The sequence below is a fragment of the Parasteatoda tepidariorum genome, chromosome 3 (assembly GCF_982258835.1).
Source record: "Parasteatoda tepidariorum strain Cologne lab strain chromosome 3, Ptep-v5.0, whole genome shotgun sequence".
NCBI lineage: Eukaryota > Metazoa > Arthropoda > Arachnida > Araneae > Theridiidae > Parasteatoda > Parasteatoda tepidariorum.
Window position 1 is genome coordinate 77,640,028 of NC_141757.1, and position 14,437 is coordinate 77,654,464.

The window sequence follows — 14,437 nt, forward strand, 5'->3', positions numbered from 1 at the left end:
TTAATTCGCTTTCGTGTTTTGACGATTAAATCTTCAATCAAATTTTGGCCACTTTCAGAGTAGCTATAGCATTCGCATCCCTAATCGCAGCTTTGTACTTGATAACAATGTGAGTTTCAGTTGTTTCCGGATCACTACAAGCAAAATTTATCGTGATAGTATCTCGACAAACAGAATTTATCATTTAAAATTTATCATCAATCAAAAATTTGACCACTCTTGGACTAACTACATAGAATTCTCAAATTTTAGCTGGAATTCATGGTACCACTACAATTTTGCGATATATTGGTACAGAGTATCAAGGAATTGAACTTCAGTATCCTGATCTTGGATCAGTAACTATCTAAGGACTACAGAGTTTATCTCTGAAGAGATTTTATAGCCAATCAAAATTTTTACCGCTTAAGACCGAGCTCTAAAATTTCACTTAAAGCAGTTACGTGCAAGACGAAAATGCAATTTCTGAAAACAATAAGAAACAAGTGTTTCTTAAACGTTACTAGCAACATTTATACCTTTTTTATCAACTTCGAAATTTTGACATAAACAAATTAACAAAAGGTAATCTAATAGGCAAAATCATTGAAAAACTACATTTTTCATATGAATTAAAAATTCGAAAATAATCCTATGTCACAGCAATAAATCTTGATGGTTTGTGATGGTTTCTACGGTTTTCGCTTTAGGTTTAACAAAAACAGGATGATTTTTCTTCTTTTAAGTTTTCATTAAAAACGTGATTTTTGTTTTAAATTTTATTTTATTTTATTAACTATGACCCATCGCATCTACCTCATCCATTATTCCATCCAATTTTTACTTTGTTTTGATGAGATTGTAGATAATCGGACTTCCAATATTTGATTTTTTTTATATGCTTCAAAAAATTTTTATTACGTAAATTGCGACATTTGAAAGTTATTAAAAAATTCAAAAAAAGGGATATTAAAACAATCCTGCAGGGTTGTAGAACCCGTCCTTGCCCCCCCCCCCCCACAAAAAAGCGAACTACTGATTTAAGCTTTTAGCATATTCTTTTGAAAAGAGTTTTATGATTCATCGAAGTTATTTTCTCAGCTGTTTCTAAGTATCAAAAATTAAAAGAAAATTAAAGGCTTGTGACAATTTTATAAGTATACTTTGATGACGAAAAACTTGATTCTATGAAATTCAGTTAGTGTTTTTTTAACATCATTAAATTACCCAACCTAGTATTTTTATAAAAATCATAGATGAAATAAAATACAAACTAAAAACGATTTTATGAAAGGAACCTTAAGTTTGTAATTCAGTATTTAGTATTAAAGATCAAGTTTTGTCTATTTTTGTCCAAGTTAGAAAAGGATTATTATTTTTGCGCATTCGATAACAGCAATTAAAATTGGTGATTCTCAAGACTAATTATAAGGGGAAAATGAATATTTACAAATTTATATAACTTTACAAAGGCAGTAATTAGAAAATATTACCTACCATACGAATCAATAAAATTTCTGAAAGAAATTATTTTTATGCCATCTTTGTTTCTAAAATAACCAAATCTTAGAATTTTGAATGCTTTTCTCAAAAATAGAAACAGTGCACTACCGTATCCTTCACTGAAAATTACCTGTAGAGTTACCAAGTATCCAAAACGCTTAAAATTCTGAAAGAAATTATTTTTATAATATACTACTAAAATAACCACTTCTTAGAATTTTGGATGCTTTTCTCAAAAATAGAAACAGTGCACAACCGTATCCTTCACTGAAAATTACCTGTAGAGTTACCAAGTATCCAAAACGCTTAAAATTCTGAAAGAAATTATTTTTATAATATACTACTAAAATAACCACTTCTTAGAATTTTGGATGCTTTTCTCAAAAATAGAAACAGTGCACAACCGTATCCTTTACTGAATTACCTGTAATGTTACTTACCGTCCGAATTGTTTAAATTTCTGAAAGAAATTACTTTTTACACTATCTCTATTTCTAAAATTACCAAATCTTCGAATTTTGAAGGCTTTTCTCAAAATAGAAACACTGCACAACCGTATCCTTTACTGAAAATTACCTATAGTGTTAACTACCATCCGAATCTCTCAAAATTCTGAAATAAAATATTTTTATAATATACAACTAAAATAACCATATCTTAGAACTTAGAATGCTTTTCTCAAAAATAGAAACAGTGCTCAACGTATCTTTTACTGAATTACCTGTAGTGTTACCTACCGTCCAAATCGCTTAAAATTCTAAAAGAAATTAATTTTATAATATACTTTTAAAATAACCATATCTTAGAACTTCGAATATTTTTTTTCAAAAATAGAAACAATGCAAAACTGTATCTTGAATTTAAAATTAAGTTGAGTCTAAAATTAAGTCTTATTTCAATTCAGAACACTGAAATGCTACATGTCGTATAAACCGTTAATAACTTTCTTACTAAAACAACCAATTCTTAGACTGTTGAATGTATTTTTCATAAATAGAAACAATGCAAACTGTAACCAGTATTGAAAGTTACCTGCAATGTTACCTGCATACGAATTGCTTAAAATTTTGAAGAAAAAAATATGTATATGTGCTATAATATAAGTTGAGCTCTTCAATTACTTAGCAACCTCGCCAAATTCTGTTGTTGCTCCCCACGCCTGTCCGGGTAAATTGAAAGCAATAAAATATAAATAAATGCTCGACCTTAATGAAGACGAGGAAACTGCAATAATCAACTCATTACATTTAAAAACGCGTGTCACTCAATTTCCATATCCCCCAAAAACGATAACTCATAAAAAAAACTAGCTGAATCAACGAGTATAGCAGGGAACAGTCCAACAGCAGCTGAATGACAATTAAACTTCTCAAGCTGGGTAAACTCCGCATCAGACTGAGTCTTTTCACAGCTGACCACGACCAGAAAAAAAAATGACAGTCACAAAAACCGCTCAAAAGAACAAACGGCTTGTTGTCACACACACTTTTTGTCACACTTCAGTGATTTGACCATTTTGTAAATAAGCGAAAACGAAACCCGTCATTACGCTTAGTTGAGCGTGTTTGTTCTGAGGGGATCGCTGACTTGCCACATCCCCTATAGAGTGTGGGGGGCATCCCCGGGTTCGTATCCGTATCTGCACTGAAAAACATGTACCCATAAGGATAAGCGAGTTATTAAATTGAAAATGATGGAGATCCGGGGTCGAGTCATTGTAACACTGTGTTCTGTGATGGAGCTGGAAAGGTTGGACACGCTTGGATCGCTTATAAGAAAGTGATTTATTGGGCTTAATTATCTGAGTTCGCTGACTCAGTGAAATGTATCGAATGGTTTATGTGTTCGTAATTAATTTCCATTGGAAAAAAAATATTATTATTTTGTTTCTTAAAATTATAAGAGGGCAAAATAATTTTTTTAACAAAAATTTCATCTAATCCTCTTAAAATTTTATAATTTAAAATTGCACTTATTATTAAAAGATTTAAAATAAAAATTCCCATGTAAATACCTTAATTAAAATGATAAGGAAAAATTTACTAATAATTTTAAGTGGAAAAAGTTTTATTATTTTGTTTATTACGGAGTATTTTGGACCTAAATATAAAGTTTAATATCTGTTCAACCTTTTTTAAAAAAAATTTACTAAATAAATTTTACCTTACAAACAAAGTAAGTTTTTATTTACCAAATATCTAAGCAGTGTTTAAAATGTAGTATGCGAAGATAAAATATTTGAGCCCATTATAATTTTTTATAAATTATAGAAATTTCGATCACTAGAATAAATTTTTTTATGAAATTAAAACTGAAAAAGATTACGTAATATCCATCCTTAATATAAAATTTCTAAAGTTATTACTTAAAAAGGGCATCAAATTACATTAAGGGCATCAAATTCGTATTGAAGCGTGGAGACAACAAATACGCAAATCATTATTGAGCAATTGTCAATTATTGAGCACAAATCATTATTGAGCAAGGTATGTGTACAAAACATCAAAACCAGTTTAATTGACTTCAAGGCTTCGTTTTTTACCTCCTGTTTCCTTAGACAAATAAATATATTTTGTTCTGAACATTCATCTTTCTTAATTGAGATTTGCCAGATTTCGAGAGGGTTTAAATCTTTCATTGCTTAATTATTAATTTGGGACCCTTAATGGATGCACATATTTAGCTTCGTTTTTGACAAGGAAATGAAGAGAAATTATTACGGAAACCTTTGTATATAAATGCATTTTATTTATTAAAATACGTAATAACCATTGGACGCTGATAAGACTGGTGTCCCTTTATATATTTTTTCTTTCTCTCTTATTACAAGCAAAAGTATATCTTAGGGTTCTTTTATCACAAAAAATAGTTAAATGTAGTTATAAATAAAATCTGTTAGATTATCGAAATTATATTTGTACTAAAATATAAAAGTTAAAGAAAAGTCGTTTAAAAAGAAAGCCTTTTTATTCATATTCAAATATTTATCAATAATTAATTTTGTGAATTAAGGAAATTTCAGTGATGAATAACTAATTTTCTTAGATCTAAATAAATGCAAATAAGTGCAAATTTAAAAATTTATTGATTGGAAGGGAGAAGTATTTGGAAGTTTTTACCTTTAACGCGAAAAAAAACATCAATGCTTCATTGTGTATTTCATAACCGTAAATTATTAAAATGCTAAATATAATATTTTTCTCTTATGTTGTCTTAAATTATACAAAATAATAGGAAAAGTAGGAAAATATGTTTAATTAAGATTCTGTGTCTAAGGGTTAAAATCCTATAGATTATAAAAATAAATAAATAAGTATCTAAATTTTAAGCGCGTACCTGCAGAAAATTATTACCTTGGGATTAATATATTTTAATGAACGAATACTTTCAAAGGAAAACTGTAAGATTTATGGTGACGTAATCAACTCTTTCAAGAACATGAACAATTTTTTATCCTATTTATTACATGTTTATTAGCGAGCAAAACCAAGTTAATTTTTTTTACATATGTCTGGCAAAACTCAAAGAATCTTCCTCCACTATCATTAACTAGGTCATTACAAGAGAAGATTTTATTTTATATTGGAAGTCCCTGAAAAAATATATTTTACTTTATTTTATAACTGGCGTTGAACAGCCGACCCAATTCTGAGTTTGCGACTCTCAAAGTATGCTCGCAGTATCATCCCATCAAAGTATCATCAACTATCCTTAGTAGCCTTGTAGACAAGGTTCCTTGTCCAGAAGACAAGGGGACTCCTAGATTAAGTACTCGGACAAACTAAGCTTCGTTGGAGATCTCGTGGAACTAGCTCGCATGTAGGTAACATGGAAAGGACAACCACGAAAACCTAGCACTTATAGCCCGACGGCAAGAGGGAACATTGAGGACATTTTACGACAGCTCTGTGGACAAGTGCGAGCCGGGTGCAGAATTCCTATCCATCAACAATTGCTGGGATTCGAACTTAGAATGCCTCATTGGAAAGCTCTATTCCCTGAGCCACCGCGTCTCTAATAAAAAATTACAGATTTGATTCAGGCTAACATCAGTCAAGGTTCATTCTTTAAAAACTTGAGTCTGTCTTACAAGAAAACTACGTCAGAAGTTGGTCACTAATTAATTCATTTTCTTATTTCCTTCATTTCTTAGTTTTTTTTTTATTTATTTATATTATATTTTTTTCTAATTTTTATTTTATTTTTGGATCTATTCATTTATTTATTCGTGTATAGTAATTATTCTTAAGCGTGAGATAATGATTTGTAAAAAAAAATTTCTACTGTGCATTGAGTGCAATGAAATTCTTCTATTATAAATAAAAAATGTATTCGAAATATATAAATGTATTAAAGAACTTCACTTATTTCGCTTGAAGTATCTTTAAAATCTCATTTGTTGGCTTCAAATTTTTTTGACAAATAAAATATTAATCTAGGGATAAATTGCACAATCACACCAAATTTTACGCCACAGAATATAATTTATCTGCAAGTTAATGAATATTCAGTAAATCATCGTGGTCTCTGAATGACTTTTGTTTAACGGTTAAAATTTCATTTTAATTAAAAATATATTTCCGAGATTCAGTGATTCCAGTCAATTTAAACTATTGTTTTTTGTTTTTTTTTAAAATATCTATCCAAATTTATCTTGAGAAATAAAATGTTAGTTACCAACATTTAGATAAATGTTAAAGAAGCATAATTTTAAAACTTTTGAGCAGTGCTACATAAAAGCTGTGTGTTTTGAGCTATGTTACAAAAATCACAGAAAATCATTATGCCAATTTTTGCAAAGAATTACACAAATTACGATAATAAGACATAAATAACGCACAAGATAGAAACTCAAGAAAATAAGCCTTTAAGATGGCATTATTTTTTTAAAACGGAAATGAAATTTCCTGAAAATTATAGAGTTGAAAAATAACGCAAATACGCATCAAAAATTTAAAAACTAAGATTAGCCTAACTACCAGTTTGTGTGTGAAATAAAATTAAAGGACATGAGCATCGTGGGATATAAATTGCGATCGCACCTAATATTTAAATCTTCAAGGTCATTATTTTAGTGACTTAGTTGCACATAAATGCACGCATAAGGTACTCCGTCATTTACAAATACAACTTACTAGATACAAAACGCATTTGTACTGTATGCCATTTTCTGAAATATATCATGACAAAATATAACATTTAATGCCTTATTTTAAAGCAACAGTAATAAAGTTTTTGTCGTGAATAATAATTTTTAAAACATAATTTGGGAATACAATAAATCTTGCTAAACGAACGATTTGTATTGAAGAATTAAATGATATTTTGTATTATTCAAAGGTAAAACTTTATCCTCAATTTTTACAGAATAATGTCTCTATATGCATTTTCATCAGCAATGATGCGTTTATTTTAAACATGATATTTCAGAAATACAATAGAATGAAAAGAAAAGCATTGAAGATCGAATTTTTACAATGATCATGATTATGTGCTCAACACGCCACAGCTCCAAGTCACGCTTATCACCTTGGCATTATTTCAAGAGGACATGATTTCCTTTATTTTAATTCATCATGCTCAATTTTATCACATAAATAGTTTGAAAATGTTTATTATTAAAAATTTCGTTATGTTAAAAGTTATGTTCAGAAGGTTAGAATATTTTATACAAATATTTATTTATATCCGTCATTGAACAGCTACCTAATTTTGATTTCACGACTGCCAATGTTCGACTCCATAGTCTTGTTATTTTGAACCTAATCCAAAAGACAAAGGAACTCCTGGATCAAGAATTAGGAGAAATTTGCTTTCGTGGAGGACTTCTTTTTTTTTTGGAACTAACCTGCATATGCAGAATTAGTAATGACCAACCAATCACTGGGATTCGAACCCGATCCACATCATTGGGACGCGAGGGCAGCCACCATATGGCTCTTTAAACAAGTATAACAAAAATAGAAAAATAATATGAAGAATATTTTCAACAAATATTTAGTCTTGAATCTTTCTATTTATTTTCCAAGACTGTAAAACAGCATATTTATATTTCAAAAGCGATCCTTTTTTTTTCCTTCCTTTTTTTAATAAATGAAGCATTCCAAGAAACATTTTTGGTATGTGTGGATGTTCTTTACCGATAGATAAAAGCTAATATTTAAAATGTTTTCATTTTATAGGAGTTTAAGTATTTTTGTTTGCAGCGTTATTGTATTAGTATTATTGTTATTAGTATTATTATTATATATTTACATCTATCATATATAGTTTTATTATAAATTAAATTCATATGATAATTGGATTCCGCTTGTAGTTTTTATTTATAAACCTTGAAATATAGTGAATATGTAATTAAGAAATTATTCATTTTTTTTAATTCTAAATTAATAAAAAAAATATTTGCGTGTACGTTTTGTGATAAATAATGATTTTTCACTATCTAAAAATTTAAATGTTTTCTTGTTTAATTTCTGAGAAAACTGTCTTTAATAACTCCTCCTTCACCGATAACAATACATTCATTTTAATCCCTTGAAAAGGCGATATTGCCATAGATTTGTCGATATCTTGCAATAAAGAGCTTTAAAATATTTTGCACCAAACAGAGGGAAAGTTTTCAACCTAAGCGATATTACTTTTTTTTTCAAAATATGCATTTTAATTTTTTTTAATCTAATCTCTTGTAATGAACTAATAAATGCGTTGCGTTGTATCAGACAAAATTAGCTATATTTTTCGAAAATATATTCAGAATAAAATGATTTTTCTTCCATTTAATCCATTTTCTTAAAGCAAACTATTATTGATTTCATGGTGCCATGGAGCATCAGTGACGAAGCATATAAATTCCTGAACTTAAGCTATTTTTTGATAACTGAGAGCTCATGTTACATTATTTAGACATTATATCATTTACGTTCTTTGTTTTATTTAGTACATCATTTAATTCTAATTTCTTGCATAACTTTATTATATGTTTTCGTTGAAAACTAACAACGTGTACAAACGTAACAAATCTAACAACGTGTTGTTTTTTAACTTTTAAAAACATATTTTACTCATTCAAAATGGAAGGTAAATCATGTCAATAAGAGTAGAATAGAATTTTCTTAATTAATTTAGGAAATTTTAAATAAAGATATGTTGTTTTTTTTTACTTTTACGTTTTTCAAAAATTCACACCGGTTGTAAAAGGCGGAAATTTCCTGACAGAATCGGATGCGCCATAATTGATTGCTGTAAGGACAGATTGACAGTAAATACCAATGTCAATATCTAAGGGTATATTGCTTCCTGTGCTCAAACATTCTCAGCTAAATGTTTGAAAATCTACATACCGCGCTTGCGCTGAGAACACTTTATGTCGGTGCTCACAGTGGACCCATCCTGAAATATTACTAAGGCAACCCATAGTTGCTATAAAGAATGGTCAGCCTAAGTAGGATATTTTGTTTTTTACTCTTAAAGAAAACTCTCTCAAAAACCCTGCTGATAGTTGAAAAAACAGACAGTTTGAAGGAAAAGGATCAGTTTAAACAATAATGAACAAGTCTTTATATTACATAAGGTGAGCATTTTAATTTTACAAAATTCCTATGCTGTTTTGTTAAGCCTAGTTCGAACTCATCTTAATATTCTTTCTGCTTCGTAAATGTTTGATTTACAAACTCATTTTATTCTAAGAATTAGAGTATGTATGTAACTTAAACAACAAATTCTTACTTTATATTGTTTCGTAAAAATAACTTCACTAATTCTTACGTGCATTCAATTTTACTGCGATCATAAATGTTAGTTACTAAATAACAAATCGTGGTGATTGGTAGCGGTTCCAAGTACGTTTTATGTTCACCAGGAACTATCCTTGGGTTTTGCTGCAGTAGAACACTTAGTAGAGCTCCATTTTAGTGTAAAGTAGTTGCCATCATTTTTAATGTACACATAAGTGAAGTTTTTTTACAATGTAGCAAGTATCCAAAAAGATAGGATATACATTATGTACGTTGACTAAAGTGAAAAAAAGCATTGCTTTATTTGTAAATTTTTTTCTAAAAGCTTTATTTGTATTTTATGCACTTTGTTTTTCATTTTAGAACTAGAATATATATTTTAAATTTATTTATGTAAGAAAATCCTGCAATTTTCTCTAGTTTAGCCACTAAAGGAAAATGTTTATTGATAATGTAGATAATTGAAATTGTAGTATTAATATAATGAGTAATATTTTGAAGGGAAATCAATCTATTTCTTAATAACAATATGACAAGTATAAATCATAACAATATATATTTTTGATTTAAAATAAGATATTTGCTAATAACAGTGTCACAATTATAAATAATAGTGTATTAATACATTCTATTATCATTTTAAAACCATTAAAGTTAGAAAACTACATTAAAAAGGCATTTATTCTCAACGAAACATTTTAACTCAAATGAAACAAGTTAATGCAATTACACGTAATAGAGTCTAAATTCACTTCAAATTATAATAGCATTTATATGCCATATTTCTTAATTGACAAACATATTTCGAGGGTAAAAACAATCCAATAAGTACAATAGAACAAATATTAAGGTTTGATTAGAAAAAAATATTCTTGACAGAATAAACAGATGTCTTATCAAAAACTGAATTGACATTTAAGTAGCATGTGGTTCTTGCAGTTCTTGCAAAATTTTTCAAGCAAAACTTTGCCATTGGTAATAACGCTTCCTCCCAGAATGTCTAATTCTCGATCTAAGAAGCATATTTATTCTTCCGATTTCGATGATAAGTATGTCTAATTTTAATTAATTCTTTTCTAATTATTTAAATGAGTAAAATGTTTATTGCATTTTCAAAAACAAAATTGTGCGTATCTTTATTTTTAAACAAGAAATAAGCTGCTTGAATAACTGATGCAATTTTAAAATTAAGCATTTTTGTGTTGAATTTTACTTCATGAAACTTCATTATTTCATAAAAATTACAGTTAAAAATCAATTTGAATAATTTAAAATTAATTCAAAAAATAAGTTAAAGATATTATATGAAAAACAATATGAATCTTGCGGCTTTACAACAAACTAGCATCGCTCCATATTAAAAAATAAAACCCATTTTATGAAACATTATAAAAAAATTTTACATTCTTTAAGAAATAATTGAAGAATCATTCAGATTTAAAAATTTTATTAATGCTGTCATCAGTTTTTGAGCTATTTTATATAAAAGGTGAAGATTGTTTTTTGCGCCAAATAATTCAGTTTAACGAAAAGTATTAGCAAAAAAATTGCGATTTTTTTTACAGGCACCTACTTGTATGTTTGTAAAAATGTAACACGCCTGACTTACGCTTTCAGCAATTAAATTGCTTATACTGATAATCTATATTACATAAAACGGGGGTTGACGAGCGCCAGCGAGCAGGGGGCGAAGCCTCCTAGTATTACGTATTTCTCAATGGAAAAGAAAAATATTCGCCGTAAAATTATATTTCCTTCGGAGCCTCGTACATTCATAAGAGATAAGAAAAAAATTATAACCTGTTCAAAATTTTGAATTGCTTCTGAGCTTTTAAATTTTGAAATGCGATTAAAGGAAGCAAAAATAAAAGTTAAAACAAATTTTAAAATGTCGTAAAGTAATTATTTTAGCCACTGTTCATGATATTTGCTTAAGATTGCAAAAAGAAAGCTACAAAAAACTTTTACACAAAAAAATTTTCCATATCGGCTAAATGAAATTTTCAGCAATGCAGATTAATAACTCCTGCAGTTTCTTACTTTTTCATATTACAACTGAGCTTATAATTAGGAAAATATTTTTATCAAACATTAGAATGTTAAACCAATGAGAGATTTTGTTTCCTCCCTTAAAAATAATGTCCTTCATAAGCGTTCAACATTTTATTAACAACTTTCCCTTTTGTAATTTGCACTTCAAAATTCTTTTTTTTTTTTCTTTTGAGAGCTAAAAATGAAAAACTTTAGATTACTTTTATTTTGTTATTGGTTTTCCAAACCCTATTCTTGATATGCTTAAATTTCATAGTATATTGGGCAATTTAACGGATTTGTTTCTATTAAATGAGTTAAACGAAGTTATAAGATACATCTATAATTAAACTATTTGTAGAACTATTTCAATTCGTAATATTAGCCAAAATTTAGGAAAAATAAAAATGTCCAATTATGAATGTCATTCTGAAGAAAAGAAATATTTTGAATTTTTTGATGAATATCATAAATTACTGGTGGTGTTAATATTATAAAAAAAATTAGAACTCAGCAATTTGCTGCTTAACGGTATAAAATTAGAATCATTTACCACGTATGTATTAGTAAAATTTCAAATTGTTTTCTAAATGATCTCAACAGTTTTTCTCTAAGGGATAACAATAGCTCTATTTAGCTTTAGGTCTGTTTACGGAAGGGAAATAACCAATTTATCATCACTTTAAAATTTTTATTCCTAATAAATAATAATGAGGGAATTAGCAGTAACTGCGACAGTTTAACTGCATAATTTTTCTGAAACTGATCTTGCAAAGAATCGGTTTCAAAAGAATTGTGTAGTAACCCCCATAGACAAAACTAAAAACAATTATGCTGTCTTCTGTGAAAAAATTCTATGTCGAACTTTAAAATAAGCAATTATTTTACATAAGAGTTCTCATCTTAGTAACTTAAATAAATAATATCACCATTAAGAGATTAAAGATTAAATAATGTACAATTTCCATACTTAACAATCAGTCCCAAATTTCCTAAATAATTAAGTTTAGAGCAATCACTTGTAGGTCTAATACTTACTTAACTAAACCTGACACTTTCTCTAAATATTTAAACGAAATTACTAAAAATATAATCAAAAAAAAAGTTTTTCATAGATTGTTACCAATTATCAACCTATTTTAGAATTTAAACTCAACGAAATTAAATCTATTGCGATATTTGGTTTCCAGAATTTCTTTAATAGCATTTAATTTTCTTAACTAAGAGAAGTTCTTTTGAGTTATTACTATGATTATAAAAATAACCTAAATTGCTAATTTGATCAAGCGAAAATTCTGCTTACTTTGTGCTTTTTTAAGAATTTTCTTTATAATGGAAAACATTTTTTTATTCAAATAGATGGAATACCAAAAAGATCTAATTTTTCACCACTTCTGATTAACTTATTTCTGCACTATTATGAAAAAACTATAATACCCAATATCAAGTATGTTTTTGGCTTTAAGAATGATTTAATTATTTTCAACTTTCGAAATTACATAATTTTGTTTTTACTCCAAGGGATTAATATTGCTTTGTAATCATGACGATAATATTAGTTTTAATTGCTTGGATTCAAGTATAGGAAGGAAAAAATTTTTTGCAATTGTGACATATACGAGAAAAAGAATGATTTTAACGTTAATATAAAACTAATCGAATTCTATTTATTTAATCAAACAAATTGATTTCAAAGAATTCGAAGCAATATTTATTCATCCAAAATCCAAATCGACATACTTTTCAAAAAAAATTTGATTAAAAACAACGGTTATCCAACAAATTCAACCTTTTATTTATTACAGGTTTTGAATTATCTAATATAATATATTATTACCTTGCAAGAACCCAGTTTTCGGGCCAACCCAATATAACGGACAAATGAAATGCGGTTCTGAACTTCAGTATGAATGCACCTTAAAAATATATAGCACTACCCTCTATTTACGCTTTAATTTCGTATTTTGTAATCTGGCAAATTAAATACGAAAACATTTCGAAGTCAGGTTTGCAAGTTATTTGTAAGTACATGCATTTTTCTCCTTTCGATCTTCATTTGTTCTTATTTGTGATTCAGTTTGGAATTTTTTATAGAATATTTATGATGTACTTGATAAAATTATGCTTACGAATCGGTCACTAATTTTTTTAGTACTTCTTATAGTATTGTATTCATATATTTTGTTTCGGCTTTATTAATGCAATACTAGAAAGCACCATTTCTGCGGATATATCGTGTGAGTTGATGACGAGATTATATCTATTATTATACTTATTTTCTTTTTTTTAATGATTTCTCTGTGTTTTATATACAGCTGACCCCATTTTAGAAATACCCCGGGTTCGAATCACAGTCAGAGGCATAGATATTCTTTCTTTCTTCTCTGTACTATCTACCCTTCTCACTTTGTGGATAACGTTCGCCCACCTAATATAGTGCCTCCTGAAAGAGTATTTAACACAACTACCCTTATGACACTCGAATGACGAATGGCATTGGTGGGTATTGGAAAAAAAGCAATTAAAACAATCAATAAAAGATATTAAAGTATAAAAATTGAAATATTAAGCAATATTTCGAAAAAAAAATATAGTGAGTGAACGAGCTCAATTCGGGAAACTATCTGTGAAGGCCTGGTTTCTTAGGACAGGACGCCGTCAGCTGGAAATCAGCTCTAACCTCTGATTGGTCCATTTGTGAGTTTGATAGTATACGTCATCGAACGCTCATCTTGAACTACAATTGCCGTCCAACTCAACTGCAGTTGGATTACAACGTGAAGTTAACCACAGAAGCAATGGCTGACAACATCCAACAGCACATTGAAATCAGCCAAGATTTTGATTTTGACATTAAACATAGCTTCCTCATTAAACATAACACTCTTCATTTAGCTCAGCTATGATGTGTTTTTTCTTTTGCAAAGTCATTATTTGTTCTCTAAAACACTGGTCGACAATAACAAAATCAATACAAATTCAAAATAAATATTTGTTTACGCTATTAACGCATGCGCAATGAGAAATAATGTCTGCTTTTGACCGACTGCTCACGCTGAGCTAACAAAAAAGTATTTTTTTGGCGGCAGCTCTACGTCAACTTTCCGCTGACGCCCAGATAAGGCGCTAGTTCTAAAAAACCAGGCCTTTAGCTAACAAACCAGTATTTTGCTGGCGTCAGCGAGCCGTTG

The 14,437-nt window shown here is 28.6% G+C and overlaps 1 protein-coding gene across 2 annotated transcripts in view; it reads left to right on the forward strand.

The window, feature by feature from the left end:
* Positions 1 to 14,437, forward strand: part of LOC107438986 (neprilysin-2) — an 83,412-nt gene that overhangs the window by 278 nt on the left and 68,697 nt on the right. Inside the window, exon 1 of one of the 2 annotated variants that reach the window (XM_043045148.3) lies at positions 10,126 to 10,264. The exons of the other annotated variant lie outside the window; for it this stretch is intronic. Coding sequence (XP_042901082.3) covers positions 10,140 to 10,264 — 125 coding nt within the window. The 5' untranslated portion in view covers positions 10,126 to 10,139. Of the gene's footprint in view, positions 1 to 10,125; positions 10,265 to 14,437 lie in introns of those variants that run through there. 2 annotated transcript variants of the gene reach the window in all.